This window comes from Sus scrofa, chromosome 3 (genome assembly GCF_000003025.6).
Source record: "Sus scrofa isolate TJ Tabasco breed Duroc chromosome 3, Sscrofa11.1, whole genome shotgun sequence".
Classification (NCBI taxonomy): domain Eukaryota; kingdom Metazoa; phylum Chordata; class Mammalia; order Artiodactyla; family Suidae; genus Sus; species Sus scrofa.
This window is the reverse complement of record NC_010445.4, coordinates 11,550,291-11,573,103: the sequence shown is the minus strand read 5'-3', so window position 1 is coordinate 11,573,103 and position 22,813 is coordinate 11,550,291. Positions and strand designations below refer to the sequence as shown.

The following is a 22,813-nucleotide window of genomic DNA, read 5'->3' as shown; positions in this document are numbered from 1 at the left end:
CCCTCACTTGAACCACGGGGACCACAGCTTTGTGACACATCACCGTCCACACACGCTCCTCCTGGTGACCCGCTGGGAGGGAGACCCGTGCCCATCCCAGCGACAGGACTGGGGTGATGAAATGGGGATGGGGCGAGGGGACGCGGGGCGTGGGCCGGGGCCAGCGGGACGTCACACACGCCTGATCTCACGCAAGCCTCCCGCCCCCCGATGGGGGGCAGTGGGGCAGATGGGGACAGTGAGGCCCAGGTGGGCAAGGGCTCCTGGGAGCAGCAGTGGCTACGGCTGCCCCACTCCTCTGGGGGGCAGGGACACTCACCATGGAATCTAAGGCAGACACGAGGCTGGTGATGATCTCGTCCTTGCGGGCAAAGGCGGAGTTCCAGCGGTCAGGCCCGCAGCCGTTGGCGGGGACGTCGCAGCGCTTTCCCAGCAAGGCCATGGTCGCCTGGGTGGAGGGAGGGAGGGAGGAGGCGGAGATGGGCGCGGGCCGCGGGCCCCCCACTCGCCCCCGGCCCCCAGGGCCACCTCTACTTCCCAGGCGGGAAGAATCTGAGAAAGCTGGCCTTCTCTTCACCCAAGGGTCTAAACATACATGACGGAATTTTTTTTCTCTTTTTAAGGCCACACCCGCGGCATGTGGAGGTTCCTAGGCTGCCGGTCTCATGGGAGTTACAGCTGCCGGCCTACACCGCAGCCACAGCCACAGCCACGCAGGATCCAAGCTGCATCTGCGACCTACACCAGAGCTCACGGCAACGCCGGATCCTTAACCCACTGAGCGAGCCCAGGATCAAACCCGCATCCTCATGGATACTAGTCGGGTTCTTAACCTGCTGAGCCACAACAGGAACTGCTACATGATGGAATTTGAGCCTCGACAGGCATGGACACGCAGCAGTCTGCATCACGGCCCATACAGTTATGGGCACAGAGGGCACAATAACAGGGGTGTGCCCCAGGACCTGGCTCCCCAAGTCTGCATCCCCAGAGGAGAGCCCAGTACCCTGAACAGTCTGCCCGGCAGCCGTAGCTGCCAGCTCTCCCCACGGCCCTCCCTTGCTCACACACCCTCCATAGCTCCCTACTGCCCACATGAGCTCGACTCCCCAGCTTGGTATGCAGAGTTTCCAGACTCCTTCCCTTGTCCCAACTTGCCCCCATATCCCATGCTCCGGGTCCTCTAAGTGTCACCATCCCCCAAACATACCAACACCTGTCATGGCTCCCCAGCTCTCGCCAGTTCCATTCTGCCCTCCCTGGCCCGTCTGGCATCTACTGACTGACCCTTTAGCTCTTTTTTTTTTTTTTTTTTTTTTTTTTGGCCACATCCATGGCATGCGGAAGTACCTGGGCCAGGGACTGAACCTGCACCACAGCTGTAATGAGAGCCACAGCAAAGATAAGGCTGGATCCCTAACCTGCTGAACCACAAGGGAACTCCCTACTGCCCCCTAAGCTTTTAACTGTCACCTCTGCTGGGAAGGCGCCCCCATCGCCCCACCTCCGACCCCTTCCCATCCCAGGCGAGTCAGGCATCCCCGAGCCCCCTCCATCACAGCTTTGAATCAAACCACACACTTCCTGGGGCAAGGCTGCTGCGCCAAAGCCAGGGAGGCTCGGTCTACTTCCTGGCCTCAGGACTGAGTCTCGGACGTGCAGAAAGATACTGCATGGAAGAGGCCCCTTCGTCTCAGACAAGGTTCCCCCAAGACAGGACTTTGCCCCTCGTCACGAGGCTCCTGGAGGACAGAGCTGTACCCTCCCCCTCGCCGGGGCACCCTCAGACAGGGCCCCATTCTGGGCTGCCCCAGGCAGGGAACAGGACCCCTGTCCCCACCCAGCCCCACTCGATACAAAGGTCCATGATCCATCCTTCCTTTTCTTTTTCTTTTTCTTTTTCTTTTTTTAAGGGCTGCACCTGCAGCACATGGAAGTTCGCAGACCAGGAGTCAAATTGGAGCTGCAGCTGCCGGCCTATGCTACAGCCACAGCAACTCCAGATCCAAACTGCACATGGGACCTACACCACAGCTCATGGCACTGCCAGAGCCTTAACCCATGGAGCGGCGCCAGGGATCGAGCCTGCATCCTCAAGGAGACGAGTCTGGTTTGTTGCCGCTGAGCCACAACGGGAACTTCTCCATGATTCATCCTGCACCTCCCTTTCTTGGTCCCGAGAAAGAGAGGTCCCGGAGGCGCACCCACAGATGCCCCAGTGCCAGTGCCTTCCTATGGGACAGCTGCCCCCTCACCAATCCAACCACACAGGACAGAGGGCAGGGACCGGGAGCCGCAGTTTCTCTCCCCTGTGCCTGGCCTCAGGTGGCCAGTTCTGGGGAGTGAGCAGGAAGCAGGGCTACAGGCACCAGAGGGAGCCTTTGAACACTGCTCTCTCCGCTTCCTGCGGGCAAAGGAGTCCTGCACAGAACTGGGGTTGGGGTCGGGGTCAGGGGCCCCCGGGCAGGTGACAGCTGGACCTGGCACCTGATACAGTGCCAGGCCCAGTGTCTTCTGCCACCAGAGCTGCCTCTGGACCATAAGCTCTATGAGGTCAGGGGCCGGTCTGCCCATCACCGCTGCACCCCCAGGGCCCAGCTCAGTGTGGTTCCAACCATGGACTGTGGCCTTTCGGTGGGTGGTGTAACTGATGACACAGAACAGCAAATGTCAGAATTCGCCACACAGAACAAGGGGAGCAGTGTCCGGCGTCAGCGACAGCAACATTCAAAGCAATCGGGGGTGCACTGGTGCTTGGCTCTGCACTCTGTCCTGGCCCAAGTTGGCTATTTGGCTGTGGATAAATATTGATTTTTAACAAACTGGCCAAGTCGGCGGCTGCCCAAAATGTGCATGGGGGTCACGTCTAAATGTTTACAAAATGCATTTCTCTCCCAGGCTGCAATATTAGAAAAGCTTGAAATCCATAGCATTAAGGGATGCAGAGGGCCTGACAGGCCCTGGCTGGGACGTGGACCAGGAGGCAGGCCGTGGCCTTCTGTGGCACGGAGCCCCAACGCAGGTCTGCCCTGTGACCAGCTGAGAAGCTTGCCTGCCTGGGGCAGGTGACGTCTGGCTCCCCCACCCCACCCCACCCCCGCTGTCCCTTGAGCCATTCCCAGAAAGGCCTCAGGCTGCCAGCCTCCCAGCTGCTGGAACCCAAATCGAATCAGGGCAAAGCAGGAGGCACCAGCCAGCGCTCCAGCCCTGGCCCTCCCGGTCGCCCCAGACGGCTGCTGGCTCCTTCCGGCAAAGGTCCTAATCCACTTAGGAAGAAACCAGGGACTCGGGCGGGAGGGGGGAAAGGGGCTGGGCTAAGGACCATCTTCCAACTTGTCCCGGCCACCTGGGCTCCCAGGACCCTCTGTCCTGAGCCGGAGCCCAAGAAGCCCAGCCCTGGGCAGGCAGGTGTGTTTGGGCAGGAGGCAAAGTGAGAGCAGGGCAGCTTCATGTGGCTGCAGCTGCAGCAGGTGGGACGGGGGCCAGAGCCATGGCCGTGAACCATGCACACAGTGAGACCCAGGACCTCATCGGATCAACCCCCTAAACCCCGTTTCCTCGCCTGCAAGGTGGGGCTAGTTCTAATTGGAAAACGAGGGAGAAGAAAATCACCCAATAAAACCAACAAACTGCAGAGAACAGAGAGCGTGAAGTAGAACCGTTCGCCAGGAGGCAAGCGCCCAAGAATCCACAGGACAACGTCCCAGGGGCGCGAGGGGAGGGGATGGTGAGGACGGAGGCCACACACGTCACACACAGGCAAGTGAGGACACGGGGCTGGCGAGGGTGGAGGCAGCCAAGGGCTGCTCTGTGCCACCCCGGAGAGGATCCTGGGAGTGACATCACAAGCGACGGGAGGCAGAGCACAAGCAGTCAGGAAGCCCTCCGTGACCAGGGACTCCCACTCACCCCGGCTTCCCGGGTGGGCAAGGGCTGCGAGGGCCGAGAGGCAGGAGGGAGGTCGCGAGCATCCTTCCCCCAGACATTCCTCGAGGCCCCAGGGCCGCCCCACCCGGCATCCCTCCCTACCCAGCCACGCGCCTCTGGTGCTGAGCGCTGCCCGGGTCCTGGGCCATCTCCCGAGCCCGTCCAGCCCCCTCCCTCACCGCAGGGCACTCTCCCGGCTTCGACAGCATCTGTATGCTGGTGACTCCATTTCTCTCTCCCCGAGCCGCACCCCCAAGATGCCACCACCTCCACGTCTCCTCCTCAGTGTCTCACAAGCATCCCAAATGGAACACGGCCCCTCACTCCCCGCTCGGATCCACTCCTCTCCCGCCACCGGCTCAGATGCAGGCTGACACCTGCCTCACCCCAGGGTCCCTTCTGCCTCATCCCTGAAACGACCCGGGAGGGGCCCCGCTGGCACTAGCTGAGCTCCAGCACGCACCCCTCTGTGCACTGCTCGCCACCTCCCCGGCCAGGCCACCATCCTTGCTCACCCCCACTGTGGCAACGGCTCCCCGCTGGCCTCCCCGCCCCCACGGCCCCCTGCAAACAGCAGCCACGTCAGTCTCTCGTGGCTCTCCTGCTAACAAGCTTCCAAGGGGTTCCCGCTGTGGGTACGACGTCACCTCCCCATGTGACCTGGGACCACGTGCCCTCTCCCCTCAGCATGGGGCTCTGGCACTGCCCCTTGCTGTCCCCCAAGCACACCGCATGCTTCCTTCTGGGGCCTCGGACTCGAGGGGAAGCTTCTGCCAGGTGCCATCTCCTCCCGCAGCCTCCCTCCTTCCTTCGACCTGGCAGCCGCTCAGCAGCCCCACTTTGTTTATTTCCTTTGTAGAGTCCGAAGCGACTTGTTCCCGTGCTTCCTACCAGAGTTCCCCACCTGGAACGTGGCTCCAGGGGGCAGAGGCCACGCCTGTCGTGTTTACCATATTCCCACTGCCTCAAACACCTGCTTGCATTTCCACGGACACTCAAGAATGTTTGGGAAAAATTAATAACAAGTGTGATGGTCGGCCACGCTGGGTGGGAACCAGGATGCCCACAAGCTATAAGCAAGGTGTCTGACAACTTACGGCTTGTGTGGCTCCCCAAAAAAAAAGCTGGAGAGAGCCACAGATATGCTCTGGGCATATCTGGATCTTGACACGTCCAGGAAGCGTCCAAGAGCTGACAGTGCAGGGGGCAAGGGTCAGACAGATGTCCTGGACAGGGGCTCCCCCAAGTGGGGTCCCAGGTCCCACAGCATCAGCGCCACCGTGAAGCTTGTCAGAACATCTGGGGCGGAGAATCAGAGCGTCAGCGTGTGAGCCGCAGGCCTGCTACACCACCACTCCACCACAGAGACCTGCCCAGGGCCCCCAGCCAGCGGGTGGTGGGGCTGAGGTCTGTCCATCTGTCTCTCTGTCCCCCAGCCTGGTCCCTTCCCATGGCTGTGCGCCATGAGGGTTGTAGTCCTGGCACTCACCAGAATGCGGGGAGCAGGAAGATCGGCTGGTCAAACCCACAGCTGACGCTCAGCAAAGCTGACCGACTCACCCCAGTTTGCCTGAGACCTTCCCGGGTTCAGCACAGAGACCTCTTAATTCCAGGCAAAGCAGGATGGTTGGTCTCCCCACGACACAGGGACCAGCAGGACCAGGAGCCCAATTCTCCTTCTTGGCCACTGAGAACAGGGACAGACACCAGGAAGGAAGGAAGACAAAGCCATGGACATTAGGTCCTGCCTTCTGGTCCAAAATATCCAACCTCACTTAATAAGAGATGAGAGAGAGGCTTTGGGGTGCCTCGGGGGAAGGGGACAAGGGGTGGGGTCTCCCAGGGGAGGAGGCAGGAACTGCTTCATCCAGGAGATCACAGGAGGGCAGGGGGCCACTCTCTTGATGTGTCTGAAGGTCACAGAGGAACCAGAGGGGACAACCTTCTTTTATGAAGACTCCAAAGGCAGAGCTGGGGCAGGGAGAGAGGATCCCGGGTCCCTGGTCTGCAGGGACACTGCGGTGTGACCTGCCCCATTACCTGGCTTTCCAGCAGCCCTGCCCATCCGTGAGCCACGGGCAGGTAGCCCAGTGGCTGCCAACACCTGCCGTTCCCACTGCCAGCTTCCTGGACCCCACCCCCGAGAAGCAGGTCCACGTCGGGCCCAGGACCCTGTGTCTTTCAATCCCCGGGGGATTATGACATGCAGTCTGGTCCGAGGCCTGGATGATCTCTGGGGAGGCTTCCAGCTCCAACATCCTGACCCCAGTTTTCCAAGCAGCTCAGCTTTTCCTGCCCGCCCGCCTCCCACACTTGCCAGGGATTCCTGACCCAGACAGCGGCAGCTTTGCTGGCTGCCGAGAGCTGGAGGCCGGCCCAGTGCCTGAGCCAAAGATGAGCTGAGCGCCTGGGTCCACGGCTGAGTCACAGCTGCCCCAACTCAAGGGAGGCACCCATGGGAGTCGGGCCCAGAAAGCCCACTCCAGCCGGCCCTGGGGCCGGGGCGAGGGCGAGACAGCTGGGGTGTCCAATCCTAAACAGCCCACACTGGTGCTCCAGGCCAGCTGGGGGGGCTGGAGGGAGACTGTCCTGGAACTTATCCTTGCTAGTGCCCATGGCCTGGGCGCTTGGAAGACAGGTGCTCACTCTGGCGGGTCCCTGACTCCCCCAGCTGGGCGTGGCCCCGCAGGAGTGGGTGAGCTGGTGGGGTGGGAGCTAGGGCAAGGGTAGGTAGGGAAAAATCAGGACTGCGGACAAACCTCCCAGCTCAGCCTGTTAAAAACACTCCTTTCCTGGAATTCCCAGTGGGGCTCAGTTGTAACGAGCCCGACTCTTATCTATGAGGATGCTGGTTCAATCCCTGGCCTCGCTCAGCGGGTTAAGGATCTGGCGTTGCTGCAGGCTGGGGTGTAGGTCACAAATGTGGCTTGGATCTGGCACTGCTGTGGCTGTGGTATAAGCCGGCAGCTGTAGCTCCAATGCGACCCCTAGCCTGGGAACCTCCATATGCCGCAGGTATGGCCCTAAAACAAACCAACAAAACCCCCAAACCCGGCCCCCTTTCCTCACCCGCCATCCTAGGTGGTCCCTTCGTCCAAGGGTTCAACACCCCTATACTGACACACGGATGCTCACTCACACGTCTGCCTCTTGAAGCATGTACCCTTTAACCTCTGCAGAGACTTGAGGGGTAGGGGTTCCCCAGGTGAGCCGCTGGCCAGGGAAGGCACCTGCCAGAGGTGGCCCTGGGCTCATTTCCTGCAGGTCCAAGAAGGAGAAACACTGTGGCGCAGCAGAACAAATCCAACTAGTGACCATGAGGTTTGGGGTTCGCTCCCCAGCCTCGCTCAGTGGGTTAAGGATCCAGAGTTGCCGTGAGCTATGGGATAGGTCGCATTCAAGGCTCGGATCCCACATGGCTGTGGCTCTGGCGTAGGCCGGCAGCTACAGCTCCGATTCAACCCCTAGCCTAGGAACTTCCACATGCTGAGGGTGAGGCCTACACACGGCACAAGAGCAGCCCCGGACAGAGTGAGAGCAAGAGGCCTGGGTCCACCAGGCTGGGGAGGGTCCCTTGTCCCCACTGGTTTGGAGTTGAACCAAGAAACAAACCCGCTCTCCTGCAAGCAGCCTGTCTAGGGGGCAGCGAGCGAGGGGCCACCCCCAAGCCGGTGCCCTCTTCCCAAGTGCCGGCGTGTCCAGGTCCCCTCACATCGGGGACACGTGTTGGCCCCCCTCCTTCCCTTCCACACACATTTGTTGAACCCAGAGGCTTCACTGGCTGCGCCTCAGCCGCCCAGCGAGGCCACACGAGAACAGAACAGAGAGCACACCTCCACCTGGCCTTCAAATTGGGCCACGGTCCCAAGGGAGGGCTCTTAGGAGGTTGAGGGGGTGCAGCCCGCGACAGCTCGGCAGAAGCTGGAGGCCCGGCCACCTGTGCGGAGGCCCCAGAGGAGATGCCCCCCAGGCCTCCCTTCACTCCAATTCCTTCCCTTAATACCTCCTAGAGCTCACAGGGCCAGCATGAACCATGAAATGAGGACAGGCAGAGACCCTCTCTCAGGTGACAGGGCTTGAAAAGGGCTACCCCTCCTTTCACGTAAGCAATGTCTGTTTATTTAGCTTTGGGGGAGTCAGAGTTTCCAAATAAGGTTTCTCTGAGTTGATGATTATTGAGAGGGTTTTGAAGGGTGAATAGGAGTTCTCTGGGAGCACGTGTGGATGGGTGGTACTGACATTTCTGTGGAGAAAGGTACAGGCAAGAAGCTTGGCTTGGAGACAGACAACTCTCACTCTGAGTAGGGGGAAGTGCTTGGTTGTACCCACTAAGTGTCAACACTAAAATGAGAGCAGCTGCTCAGTGGCCTCTGCTGGAATGGGGGGGGGGGAACAGTGTACCTGACAAGCGCGTCTCTGACTCAGAGGTGAGTGTGAGCGCGAACAAGCCAGACATACCCACAAACATCACAGGTGCACACACAAATGTGCCAACACAATCCTATTGGGGCCGTCCTGGCTGGGAGACACAGAGAAGGTGCCAACCCAGGTCCAGTGCCAGCAGCACCAGGCACACAGATCAACAGGACACAAACTTTGCCCTCAGGGGTCACCATACTTTCCAGAGTCCCTGCCCCACTGTGAGTTGACCTGGCCCCTTCTCCTGACCCCACTGTCCCCCTTCTGGCGTCCAACACCCCAGCCGCGAGGCCCCTGGACACGCCTGTCCTCCGGCTTCTGGGCCTTTAGCACCTCTGTGCCCTTTGAAGAAGACACCCTCCCCTCTGCCTGGCTCTCTCTTAGCTGCTGTCAGGCATGTCGGTGCCCCCTGTCCTGACCCTCCAGGCTGGCCTGCTGCCCTTGGCTGGGCACCCTCCTCTGGTCAGGATGCAGAGGTGTCCAGGCCCCCATGAGACCACTAGCTCCTGTGTGCCCACCCCCGGGCCTGGCACACAGACTGGGCCTGGAAAGGCGTCCAAGGGGAGGGCTGTTTCTCCAAGACTGGAAGAATCACGAGACATGAACAAGGTGGGTGGGGAGGAGGGGGACACTCTGGACAGAAGGCAGCAAGGGCAAAGGACCTGAGGCACTGGCAAGGCACTTGCAGCGCTTTCAGCACAGACCAGTCAGACTCTGGAACTGTCTGGTAGGAATCTCAGCCTTTACCTGCACTAAGAGGGTTCTGCTCCAACCCTGGTCCAAGGGACAAGCAGCCTGCAAGCCTAAGAGGACACCCCCGCCCAGAGCCTGCATATTCTGGGCACTCAGGCCCCAGCAACCCACTGGGCAAACTAATCCCCGTTCCGGGCCCCCAGGGAGCCTTTTCTCTGTGGTGTCCACCTGAGCGGCTTTAAACACAATTGCAAATTCTTTTTTTTTTAGGGCCGCACCCAAGGCACATGGAAGTTCCCAGGCTAGGGGTCGAATCGGAGTTACAGCTGCCAGCCTACACCACAGCCATAGCAATGCCAGATCTGAGCCGTGTCTGACCTACACCACAGCTCACGGCAAAGCCGGATCCTTAACCCACTAAGTGAGGCCAGGGACGGAACCCACATCCTCATGGATCCTAGTTTGTAACCCACTGAGCCACAATGGGAACTCCCTGATGGCAAATTCTCCATCCAGTGGTGACCGCCAAGGCCAGGTCCCAAAAGGTGCTTGGCTTTTCCTGGCATCTCATTCTCCTGGAGATCCTTGCTCAGAACTCTGGGCCGACACATAAGCAGTCTGGCTATCCTGAAGCCACTGTGCTGGAGGGGTCGAGTGGATCTCGGGGTGCCTGAGGAGCCCCAGCTCTTTCCCAGGCCAGGCAGCAGCCCCATAAGGAAGTCTTTGAGACGACCCCAACCCCGACCACCCTCTGACCGCAATTGTAGGTAAGACCCACCAATGGTAGCAAGAACCACCTAGCTGAGTCCAGTCAAGCCCCAAACTGTGGGAGATCCAAAGGAGAAATGACTGTTGATTGACACTGCTAAGTTTGGGGCTATTTGTTATACGCCGATAGGTAACTGATACACCCAAGGGCAGGCATCCCCAAGGGGCAGCTGTTTGAGAAGATGAATAGAACTTGGACACATGTTGGGGTGCCTGCCCAGTGTGGGGCAGAGCTGAGATGGGATGAGAAGGGAGAGGTCAGCCAGGAATTTCCATCTACCCCCCTCGTCCTAGCTGGTACATATTAGGAGAGAGCCCGTCTTTAAGATGGCTGCTTAGGGGGAAAAAAAAAGAGTTCCTATTGTGGCTCAGCAGTAACAAACCTGACTAGTATCCCTGAGGATGCAGGTTCAATCTCTGGCCTCATTCAGTGGGTTAAGGATCCAGCGTTGCTATGAGCTGTGGTGTAGGTCATAGATGTGACTCAGATCCTGAGGTGCTGTGGCTGTGGTGTAGGCCAGTAGCTGCAGCTCCGATTTGACCCCTAGACTGGGAACTTCCATATGCCATGGGTGTGGCCTTGAAAACCAAAAAAAAAAAAAAAAAAAAAAAAAAAAAAAAAGGCTGGCTGCTCAGGAGTTCCCACTGCGGTGCAACATGATTGGTGGCATTTATGGAGCACAGGGACGCAGCTTCGATCCCTAGCCTGGCACAGTAGGTTAAGGATCCCATGTTGCCACAGCTGTGGCACAGGTCACAACCTCAGCTCAGGTCTGATCCCTGGCCCAGGGAACTCCATGTGCTGTGTGGCAGCCAAAAAAGAAGAAGGGGGGAAAAAAAGAATGGCTGCTCAACATTGCCCTTAGGGATTTGAGGTAAACAACAACAACAAAAGCCCCCCAAAGACATTCACGTCCTAATCCCTGGAGCCTGAAATGTCACCTTATATGGAAAAAAATCACTTTTGCAGATGTGATTAAGTTAATGGCCTTGAGATGGGGAGATGAGCCTGGATTATCCATGTAGGTCCTAAATGCAATTACATGTACCCTTATAAGGAGGCAGAAGGAGATGTGACACACGCAGAAGGCCACGTGGAGACAGAGCTGGGAGAGCTGGCCTTGAGGACTGGAGTGATGTGGCCACAAGCCACAGAATGCCAGTGGCCACCAGAAGCCGGACGAGGCAAGGAAGATTCTTCCTGAGAGCCTCTGGAGGGAGGTTGGCCCTGCTGACACCTTGACCTTGGCCCAGTGATACCGATGGTACTGATTCTGGTTCTGGCCTCCCCAATGGTGAGAGAATAACTTCCAGTTTGTTTGTTTGTTTTTTGCTTTTTAGGGCCACACCCACTTTCCCAGGCTCAGGGTCTAATCTGAGCTGCAGCCTCTGACCTTTGCCACAGACATAGCAACATGGGATCTGAGCCGCATCTGCGACCTACATACACCACAGCTCACAGCAACGCGGATCCTTAACCCACTGAGCAAGGCCAGGGATCGAACCCACAATCTCATGGTTCCTAATCAGATTTGTTTCTGCTGAGCCCCAATGGGAACTCCCCGGGTATCTTAAGGCACCAAGTTAGGAATGCCCCAGGAATGAATCCAGGCCCCTTTCACGCACCACATCCCCACCCCCAAAGCCTGGTCCATGTCCCCAACCTCCTGGACACGCCTTCCTCAGCTCAGACTTCTACAAAGCTAGGCCTGGGGTTTGCTGGAACGTTTCCGCATCTCTTCCCTATGGGAAACTCCAGGAGCCACCCCTGGAAAGAGCTGGACTTTTCCGGATGCCGGGGGAACGCCCCTGACTCAAGTCTCTCTGCCCAGGGTACCAGCTGGGCACCAGAGCCGGCGAAAAAACATACTATCACCACGCAAAACGCAAAGGCATGAGCACACGCCACCCAAACACAGCCCCCACACCATCCGCTGCCATATGCTTGTGTTTCTTGAAAAAGAAGCTTGAAAGAACAAACAAAAAAGAAATTTCTCCCCTCCTGAGGGGAGGGGGCATCCCTTCTCCCCAGCAGCCCTGTCTCCCGTCCCAGTTCCCCCATGGGGACCAACTTACCTGCAGCTCTGAGTGCCCCCCCGCCCCCTGCGACCGCCTCCCACCACTGTCCACTCATCCCTGCAGAACAAACAGGCCATGGCGCTACGTCCACTCCCGCGAGCCCAGGCTGGCTCCGAGCGGGGCAGCTGGAGGGGACCTGACACCGGCCACGGTGCAATAGAAGGCAGCCCAGATCTGTGGTCAAGACACCCAGACCCCAAGCCCATCTCTGACCCCAAGTCCTTTCCCTCCTGCCTGCCGACAGAGCCCCCGTTGTGTCCTGGCACCTAAAGGCCGTTGTTTGAGGCAATGAATCTTGGTGATGCCCTAAGGCTTAGATGGAGGCAAGTCTAATTCCTGACCCAGGACTGGTCTAAGGAGAAGCAGGGACCCACTTCTGGCCACTGACAACGAGCCTTCTAGGAAAGCTTTTCCTGCTCTCAGGGATCAAACGAGGATGTCTGGATGTTGGAATGTGATGCCAGCGGAGGACCATGAGAGGAGCTGGCGCGGGACGTAAAGCCATCCCGTAGAAGACGGCAGAGCAGACCTGTGAAAGGACCTGGACCCTGTGACCCACGGTCCGGGCTGGACACTGAAACAGTCTATGATCCCTAAATTGCTTTCAGTGGAAGTTTCTTTCCCTCACAGTGAAAAGCATCCTAGTTAAGTCAACCTCTACCAGCTGTAAAACCACCCACTCGTTTATACCTCCTGGTCTCGTTTATAACACTCCCTTTCCAGCTGGCAACTAGAGAGATGCCATCTCATTTGGTGACCGACCCACAACAAGAATCTAGGATTCAGTGGCTGGCACTGTAGCTGGTGCCCTCACCCTGCACTCAACCCTCGTCTCTCCTGCCCACAGAGCTGGCACTGGCTGCCCTACCCCTTCCACCAGCTGCCTGGTGGCCAGAAGTCCCTTTAGACCAGAAGGACCAAAAGCCACTTCCTCGGACAGAAAAGACTGGTCTCTCTGAAGTCCCAGAAGGCTGCCCCAGGGCTGGGCCGCCCGCCTCCAGATTCTTATTACAGGAGAAACCAAACCCCTCACTTCTTCAGTCTGTTTATCAAACTACTTGCAATGGAACACAATTCTCATGGAAACAGATTCCGTGGCAGGCATTTTCATCCAATTCAGATTCACTTCTGCTTCCAGGTTAGGCCACAATCTTCGCTTTACTGTCTTCTTTATATCATCTCCCTATATAGCTTATGTTTTTTTGTGGGGTTTCTTTTGTCTTTTATAGGGCCGCACCCAAGGCATATGGAAGTTCCCAGGATTGGGGTTGAATCAGAGCTGCAGCTGCCGGCCTACACCACAGCCACAGCACCGCAGGATCCGAGCCACATCTGTGAACTACACCACAGCTCCCGGCAACGCTGGATCCTTAACCCACTGAGAGAGGCCAGGGATCGAACCCACATCCTCATGGATGCTACTCGGGTTCGTGAACCACTGCACCATGATGAGAACTCCTATAGCTTTTTTTTTTTTTTTTTGTCTTTTTGTCTTTTTGCCATTTTCTTGGGCCGCTCTCGCGGCATATGGAGGTTCCCAGGCTAGGGGTCCAATCGGAGCTGTAGCTGCCAGCCTACGCCAGAGCCACAGCAACGCGGGATCCGAGCCGCGTCTGCAACCTACACCACAGCTCACGGCAACACTGGATCCTTAACCCGCTGAGCAAGGCCAGGGATCGAACCCGCAATCTCACAGTTCCTAGTCGGGTTCGTTAACCACTGCGCCATGACGGGAACTCCAGCTTATGTTTTTTTAATGAGTCCTTCAAATCACTTTTGGAATAAGGTGGGATATAAGGGAAAATCAATCCAATAAACTTTCAAAAGCTCTGGTGGAGTTCCTGTTGTGGCTCAGTGGGTTAAGGACCCCACGTGGTCTCTGTGAAGATGCGGGTTCAATCCTTGGCCTCTCTCAGTGGATTAAGGATCCAGCACTGTCACAAGCTGCAGTATAGGTCGTAGATGTAGCTCAGATTTCCCTGTTGCTGTGGCTGTGGTGTAGGCTGGCAGCTGCAGCTCCGATTCAACCCCTTGCCCAAGAACCTCCATAAGCTACAGGTGCAGCCTTCAAAAAAAAAAAAGCCCTGATGCCAGGCGCTATTCAAGAAGAGAAAAGCCCTGCTTTCCAAGAAGCAAGTTATTTCACTCCCAAACCTTGCTCTCCTCATCTGTGAAACAGGGCAAATCAGACCCACCTCACTGCACTGTTGGGGGATTAAATCACGTTAGTTAAAATGGAATCTATTCTTAAAAATCTCAGTCTCCAAGACTTTCCTGATAGGGAGTTCCCACTATGGCTCAGTGGTAACGAACCCAACTAATATCCATGAGGATGTGGCTTCCACCCCTGGCCTCGCTCAGTGGGTTAAGGATCTGGTGCTGCCATGAGCTGCGCTGTAGGTCGCAGACGCAGCTCAGATCTGGCGTGGCTGTGGCTGTGGCCAGCAGCTGCACTGCAGGTCCAATTCGACCCCTAGCCTGGGAACTTCCTATGCCGCATGTGTCGCCCTAAAAAGCAAGACAAAACAAAATGAACAAAAACATAACACTCTCCTGATAAATATCATGGCCCCCTAATCCTTGCCATCGAGGAAAGTCTGTCCAAGCATCAAATCCATGTTTCTCCTGCCAAAGCTCCCACCGGCTTCCTGCCAGTGGGCACCTGGAAACACGGAGGATGTCCAGGGGAAGGTCCTTCTGCCATGACCTCACTCGCGAAGCCTCTTTCCTACGTGCCCCAGTTCCTGGCCCTCAGACAGTCAGACGTGGTAGAAGGTAACAGAACTGGCTTCCCACCCCTGGCAAGTATGCAAGGCCGGAAGAGGTCTCAGCAGGCTACTGGCTAGACCGACTCAAGCCCTGGAAAAGGGATCAAAAGAGTGACTTCTCAGATCCAGTCCAGCTGGAAGATCCTATCTTTTAGCAAATGTTGATAATAATAAAACAGTCTCCAGAGTTCCCATCACAGCTCAGCAGTTAACAAACCGGGCTAGCATCCATGAGGATGCGGGTTCGATCCCTGGCCTTGCTCAGTGGGTTAAGGATGTGGCGTTGCCATGAGCTGTGGTGTAGGTCGCAGATGCAGCTCGGATCCCGCGGTGCTGTGGCTGTGGTGTAGGCTGGCGGCTAAAGCTCTGATTGGACCCCTAGCCTGGGAACCTCCATATGCTGTGGGTACAGCCCTAAAAGGGCAAAAAGAAAAAAAATCTCCAAGAGACACCTGTACCTCTATGTCCACAGTAGCCTTATCCACAACTGCAAAAAGGTGGGAGCAAAGCAAATGCCCACGGACAGACAAGTGGATAAAGAAAGCGTGGTCTATGCACACAGTGGAATGTTACGCGGCCTTAAGAAGGAAAGAAATTCTGACATACGCTACAACATGGATGAGACTTGAGACTTGAGTGACATCAGCCAATCACGAAAGGATAAACACTGTGTGATTCCACCCGTAGGCAGTGCTGACGGCAGGCACATTCATAGAGACAGAAAGTCGAGTGGTGGGGGCCGGGGCTGGGAGAGGCGGGAGGGGGCGTCAGAGCTCAAGGGGCAGAGCTTCGGTTTGGGAGGATGACAGTTCTGGAGAGCTGCTGCGCAGGGAAGCGAACGTACCTCGCACCACTGAACCCAACACTTAGAGACAGTGCAGGTGGGCGATTTTACGTGATGTGTATTTTACCACAATTAAAAAGTAATAACAGGAGTTCCTGTTGTGGCGCAGTAGTTAACGAATCCGACTAGGAACCATGAGGTTGCGGGTTCGATCCCTGGCCTTGCTCAGTGGGTTAAGGATCTGGCGTTGCCGTGAGCTGTGGTGTCGGTTGCAGACTCGGCTTGGATCTCGCGTTGCTGTGGCTCTGGTGTAGGCCAGAGGCTACAGCTCCAATTCAACCCCTAGCCTGGGAACCTCCCTATGCCGCGGGAGTGGCCCAAAGAAATAGCAAAAAGACAAAAAAAAAAAAAAAAGTAATAACAGGAGTTCCCATCGTGGCGCAGTGGTTAACGAATCTGACTAGGAACCATGAGGTTGTGGGTTCGATCCCTGGCCTTGCTCAGTGGGTTAAGGATCTGGCGTTGCCGTGAACTGTGGTGTAGATTGCAGATGAGGCTCAGATCCTCCATTGCTGTGACTCTGGCGTAGGCTGGCAGCTACAGCTCCGATTGGACCCCTAGCCTGGGAACCTCCATATGCTGTGGGAAGCAGCCCTAGAAAAGGCAAAAAGACAGGAAAAAAAAAAAAAAGTAATAACAACGCTGGAGTTCCCGTTGTGGCACAGTGGAAACGAATCCAATTAGTATCCATGAGGATGCAGGTTCGATCCCTGGCCTCACTCAGTGGGTCAGGGATCACGGTGTTGCGTGAGCTGTGGTGTAGGCCGGCAACTGCGGCTCTGATTTGACTCGGAGCCTGGGGACTTCCATATGCTGCAGGCGTGGCCCTAAAAAGCAAAAACAAAAAAACATAAACCAAAATAATAACAATGCTCAGAGCAGCGGCTACGGTGTACAGCGCACTATCGAGTGGGCCCACGATGCCAGGTCTGGTGATGCACGTCACCTCCCAGATCTCGGATTTCAGGACTGGCTCCTGAAGCTCCACACTAAGCCCAGGTACATTCACGTCGAACTGGTCGAGCTTAGAGGGATACAGGCTTTGGCTCAACGCACAAAACACTTCCTCAGCAGGAGGGAAGCGGGAACATCGGGCAGCACCGTGGGCCCTGGACTCCTGGGGTTTTCAAGTGGAAGTTGCCCACTTATTAAGGCCTCTTAGGGAGGGTCTATGCATGGTTTTTTGGGGGGGTTTGGGTTTTTGCTTTTTAGGGCCGCACTCATGGCATATGGAAGTTCCCAGGCTAGAGGTCAAATCGAAGCTACAGCTGCTGGACTGCACCACAGCCACAGCCATGCCAGATCCAAGCTGTGTCTGCGACCTACACCACGGCTCAAGGCAACGCCAGATCCATAACCCACTGAGCAAGGCCAGGGATGGAACCCACACCCTCATGTATCCTAGTTGGGTTTGTTAACCACTGGGCCACAAAGGGAACTCCTATGCATGGTTTTCTTGCACACGCGCAGCATATGGAAGTTCCCGGGCCAGGGATTGAATCCAAGCCAAAGCTTCAACCTATGCCACAACTGTGGGAACAACGGATCCTTAACTCACTGTACCACAGTGGGAACTCCTATGCATGTTTTTTTACTTTTTATTATTTTTTTTGGCCGCGCCCACAGCACACGAAAGTTCCCAGGCTGGGGATCAAACCCAAGCCACAGAAATGACAACACTGGATCCTTAGCCACTAGGCCACAAGGGAACTCCTGTGCATGTTTTTTAAAGGAGAGACAGGCACCATTTGCAAGGCTCCTTCCATCAAGTCACCTGGCCTGGGGCTAAGTGGGCATCCAGGACAGGTCACATTCGCTTGATGCAGAAAGTGAGGCAAGTAAGGAAACAGAATAGCAAGAGCAAACTCAGACCACTTAAGAAAAGAAACTCTTAGTGCTTCTGAATGTCATGGCATTCAGAGCTGGCTGGACCCCCACCTGACCACCTCTGCATGCACCTGGGGAAACCAAGGCCCAGAGGGGAGGGGCTGTGCCCCAGATCCCTGCATCCCCAGCACAGGTTCACCCCAAAATACAGTGAGCTCTCCCATGAGCTTAAATGCTGTGCTGATGGCAGAGTCTTTCCTGTTCACTGCAGTTCAGGGCTTTTAGGGAAACACTTTATTTCACCCAAGCACATCCCGCACCCATAAATACACACGCCACACATATGCACAAGAGAAACAGCAGACAACCTGAGTGCCCGACGGGGGCTGAAAACAGCAACCTGCAGACCATCGACCTCATGGAAAAGCCTGGAACGGAGGGTCCAGACTCACGGTCTCAGCAGGCAGCACCCACGAGTGACCCTCTCCCTGCTACTGTTCTGCATTTTGCAAATAATCTGAGATAAGAAGTGTGACATTTGCAATTTGGAAAGAAATAATAGAGATCTTAATCTTAAAAAAAAAAAAAAAAATTCTTTGAAATAACCACTCCACAGGCTGCTCCCACCCCCACCCCCACCCCCGGGGACAGGACAGCTGCGCAGGCCTGGGCAAAGGGCAGACCTGGGGAAGCATGTGAATCCTGCCGCTTCCTGGGAAAGCCAGGGAGACCTCCCGCCTCCTCCTTGGAGCAGGAGCTGAGGCCTGGCTGTGGGAAGCCCCTTCTCAGCTGAGCCCTGGGTTCTAGAAGGCAGGGTTTTGCTCCTGCCAGGTGGAGCAGAGCTCTCCAGGACTAGGCTAGGGCCACGCCTGTGCTCTAGGCACTAAAACAACCAAAGGAACCCTCAAACCCAAGTTCTACCCCCTGAGGAGATGGGGCACGTGCTGGTGGCAGCATGGGGTGTCCAGGTCGCCCGCAGGCCTGTCCCAGCAGGAGGCGAGGCCCGGCTCCCACGGGCAGACAGCTCCCTGGGGTCAGGTTCCACTTGGATATTTAAAGCCCGGCTCCTGGCGGGCGGGCAGGGGCTGCCTCTGTCGGCGTGACCAGGATGAGAAATCGCAAGCCTGACTCAGGCCGCGTGCCTATGGCAACTGGCGGCGTGGCCTTGGAGATTAATCTCCAGGCTGCCAGCGGGCAGGGGCCTCTCCCGGCAGGGCCCCTGCTCCCTGTGGAGGCCCTGGGCCAGGGAACAGGATCAGGCCCACTCCCAGGATGAGGAGGGGGCACCCGGCTCTGCAGCAGGGCCCCGGCCAGGCTCAAATCACACACAAGTTCCCACGGCCACAGCCCCCGCCACACCCACCCCCAACGCACGTGCGGGGACATGGCCAGACACGCACACGCCAGAACCATCACACTTCATTCCACGGAGCACTGCGACAGACAGCAGGTGCTCCTGCCCTGGACAGAGTCCCAGACTGGGAGGAGACAGGACAACTACCATAAAACAGACTCTTGGAAAAAAGAGATTAAAACACAGGGCAACGCTTCTTAATGTGAGCGGCGGTTATTACATGGGCGCAGACACGGGTTAAAACTCATCACACTGGACCCTTATTTATGCATCTTACTCTAAGTAATTATACTTCCATCAAAGGTTAAAAATAAGTGACACAAGGAGTTCCCTCTGCGGCACAGTAGTAATGAACCTGACTGGTATCCATGAGGATGTAGGTTGGATCTCTGGCCTCAATCGGTGGGTTAAGGATCTGGTGTTGCTGTGGCTGTGGTCCAGGCCGGCAGCTGTAGCTCTGATTCAACCTCTAGCCTGAGAATTTCCATATGCCGCAGGTGCGGCCTAAAAAAGCAAAAAAAAAAAAGTGACATGTGAGCAGCACGGGATGGTGGGTGGGAAAATCAGGGAAGGCTCCTTGGAAGAGGTGACACCCAGGCTGAGTGTGGTGTCATGTTGTGCAAGAGCGGGAGTTTGCAGGGGAGGAGCAGAGCCAGGGGAGCAGCGCCCAGGCACCACTTGTCTATACAAGGGGGACAACTGCCCTGCCCCCTGCAGCTCCCACTCCTGGGAATAAAAAGCTGAGCAAATAACAGCAGGACCGTTTGAAGGACGGCCAAGTTACCGGCTGCCCAGGAAACCCAAGCAGCAGCCAGGGCCGCCCACGCAGCTCAGTCAAGCCAGAGCAGAGCCAGGGGTCAGGGGTGGGTGCGGGCCTGGTTCCGCGTGGCGGGCACGTCCAGGTTGGGGCAGGAAGTGGCGGGTGAAGAGATGCTCGCAGCCACTGGGGCAGGTCGAGGACCTCAGAAGGTATCCTTTAGGGGACGGGAACCACCAATGGGTTTGGAGCGCGGGCAAGACAGGGTCAGGTAGGGGGTTGTGGCAGACAAACTACAGGGGGCAGGACTGGAGCTGGGGCTCTGGTAGTTACTAAGCTTCTGCAACAGCCCGGGCCGGGGATGGCTGGGCCTGAGGCGGACAGTGGCAGCGGGACGGAGGAGAGGGTGGATGTGACCATCGAGCAGAGCAGAGCTTTGGGACCAAGTGGACGGGGGTGGTCCGAGAAGGAGTGACACCCGGTTTCTGGTTCGGATGATGGAGCGGATGACGGCGCCCCTGGCTCAGCAGGGAACAGGGCAGGGAGGCTGGAGGAGAGCAGGCTGAGAGGCTGGGTCAGGGACCCCCAGGGTCATCAGCGGCTGGGAGCTTGGAGGCGGGGGGATCTGGGGTGAAGGGACAAGACTATGAGACGCGGGGTGGGGTAACAGCGAAGGCACGGGGGAGAGACTGCGGCGGGAGGAATGAGAACCTGGGGACAAGGGAGAGGCGGAGTCAGGGGAGGCGGGAAGGGGAGAGGGCAGAGGGCAGGAGGCTGGCCAAGAACCCAGAGGGACACAAGAACAAAGAAAGCAAACGGGGGCGGGGGGGCCAGGGGAGTGGATGCGGAGGGCTGAGGGGGGGCGGCAGGTGGAGGCGTGGGGTGTGGGAGCGGGAGGGGGCGGAGCGGGGGCTCCGGAGGCCTTCATCCTTCAGGAGGGGAGAAGCCAGAGCCAGCGGCGCTGGGACGAGCCACACCCCTCCCTCACCTGCGCACCAGGCCTCCCGGGTCCAGATGGACCCAAAGCCTCTGAGGTCAGGACACAGGCCCAGGAGCCCTTATGCCCAGGTCCCCGCCAATCCAGGACCACCAAGAGTCCCCACCCACGGCCACCTCCTCCCAGCAGATGGGAAGGTGGCTAAAGGACATCAGGGGGCATGGTGGTCACTAGCGTCCCCCTAACAGGACGGGCGCACGTGGGGACAGGGGTTTTGTCCTGTTCACGGCTGTCCCCCAGAGCCACGGTGGGCAGCCCGTAACACCTGCTGGGTGGCTGAAAGGGAACGGGAAGTCTGAAAGTCAGGGAGATGGGAAATGAAGCTGAGCCCAGCTCCATCCTTGCCCCAGCACGACCCACCCCACTACCCCTGCAGCCAACCAGCCTGCGTCCCTCTGCTGCCCTGTCTGCCCCTCTTGGCAGGGGAAATGCCTGGGCATGGCGGGCAACCGACGCTGGGGTCGGGAGCCCACCCAGCTCCCGCCCACCTGGGACCTCCACCCCCACCCACTCTCCACGCATTCCCTCCTGCGCAAAACAGCGCCACCCATTCCGCCACCCTCAGCATCGTGAGGGCCCCGTGTGGGAGGACACGTGCTCAGTGTTTGGCTCAGGCCCAGAGATCACACAGGCTCGTGAAAGAAGTGGCCATGACACAGGTGACACCGATGGCACTGACGTCACCTGCTGAGCAGCTGTCTTCCCACGTCACCCTGCCTCATCTCCTCCAGGTCAGCTCGCCCGGGGCTCCTGACAGGCAGCACAGGGATACTCCTGTTCCCCTACATGCAGGGGGACCAGGGGACACGCAGGCCTGGTACTCAGTGGGGCGTCATGTGCACAGTGTGTCAACAGGCCCTGGTTCTCAGGCATCTGCAGAGCTTGGGGGCCAGGTGTCAGGAGGCGGCGGAGAGGAGCCGCACTGGGGCGGTGCCAGCCCCCAGGGCGATGGCATCTCCCGAGAGCCCCCTTGCCAGATGCAAACAGGCCTTCTCAGAAGGATGGGCAACGTGGACCAGGAGCACCAGGCCCTTTCTTGTTGGGAAAAAGGCTGGGCAGAAAAAGCTCACTGCTTGTGGGTGGGCTCATGCCGGGGTGCTGGGCGGGCTCACAGGCCCCCTGGGCCCCGCCCCCCCAGCACCCCAAACACTGAGCCACCAGGGGTGTATGCTGCAGGGGGCAAGGGTGCCGGGGCGAGAACCTGGCTTCTAGCTCCAGATGACAACCGCCCGCTCTGGACCTGTTTCCCGTCTGTCAATCAAGAACTTGGGTGACAAGCTCTCAGCCCCAGAGGTGTGGACCACCGCGACTCCTCCCCTGGCGTCTGGCCCCTACCCCCGCCCTGATGTACTCCGGAGCATCCAGCATAGTCACCCCACCCCTCGCACCCCCTCTTCCTTTCCAGCCCATCCCAAGACCTCGATGCCCCCCAGCCCCCTCAGCTCTTGTTCTTGCTCCTTTAACCCCACGACCCCATTCGCTCAGGACCCTTTCCTCCTGCCCTCCCCATCCAGGGGTTCCCTCAGTCCCAGTCCTGGGTCTGCCCACCGCCCTGAGCTTCTTATCCATCTGAGAGATGCCGTGGACTCCCACTGACTGCGTGGTGTTTTCACCGCACCTGCTGAGACCTGGACCCAGAACTGGGCTGAATCAGGGCCAGTCCCCACCCCAGAGCTCCCAGGTGGGAAAAGAGAAAGAAACCAAAGGAGCTCCCTGGTGGCCTAGCAGTTAAGGGCTCAGCACTGTCACTGGCGCAGCTCGGGTTCCAGCCCTGGCATGGGAACTTTCACACACCTCGAGCGTGGCCAAAAAATAAATAAATAAAATAAATGGTGCCCCACCGAGAGAGGAGGCCGTCCCGTTCAGATGTCCATTCATCAGGCACTTGTCAACTGCACCTCATGCCTCCCCAGGTGCTCGTGCCCTCTGCTCATGCACCTGCACATACGTCAAAGCTGATACTTGCCGGTGCCCAAGTCCCATTCATTCCTTTCACACGTATTTAAGTAGCACTTGCAGACCTGCTGCATGCTCTAGGCAAAGAATTCCACTAGACGGGGCCACACAGTCCACCCTGTGGGGTCAGGGGTTGGTTGACATCAATGACCAGGTCCCTGGGGAATGACACGCATTCTTCATGGCTGGAGGCTCAGAGGCCCCCAAGCGCAGGTGCACACCTATCACGGCGTGGGTCCCGGGTCACGGCTTTCACACAGCATCACGTCTGAGGCCCCTGAACCCTGGGAGGGAGGCAGGATCTAGACCACCAGCCACCCTACGCTGGACAACCAGGGCCCCGTGTGTCAGGGATCTGCCCTCGATCACACAAGCACCCTGGGGGGGCCAGGACTCCCAGCCACGTTCCTGCTCCGTTCCCTGC

At 57.7% G+C, this 22,813-nt stretch overlaps 1 protein-coding gene across 4 annotated transcripts in view; it reads right to left on the bottom strand.

Annotated features, from left to right (window-relative positions):
• The window catches only part of GTF2IRD1 (GTF2I repeat domain containing 1), a 116,613-nt gene that overhangs the window by 81,692 nt on the left and 12,108 nt on the right, over nucleotides 1-22,813 (bottom strand). For 2 of the 4 annotated variants that reach the window (XM_021086347.1, XM_021086346.1), the window contains exon 1: nucleotides 320-442. In XM_021086347.1, coding sequence (XP_020942006.1) covers nucleotides 320-442 — 123 coding nt within the window. Of the gene's footprint in view, nucleotides 1-319; nucleotides 449-5,024; nucleotides 5,227-5,487; nucleotides 5,615-22,813 lie in introns of those variants that run through there. The other 2 variants (XM_021086348.1, XM_021086345.1) reach the window with 2 other exon arrangements.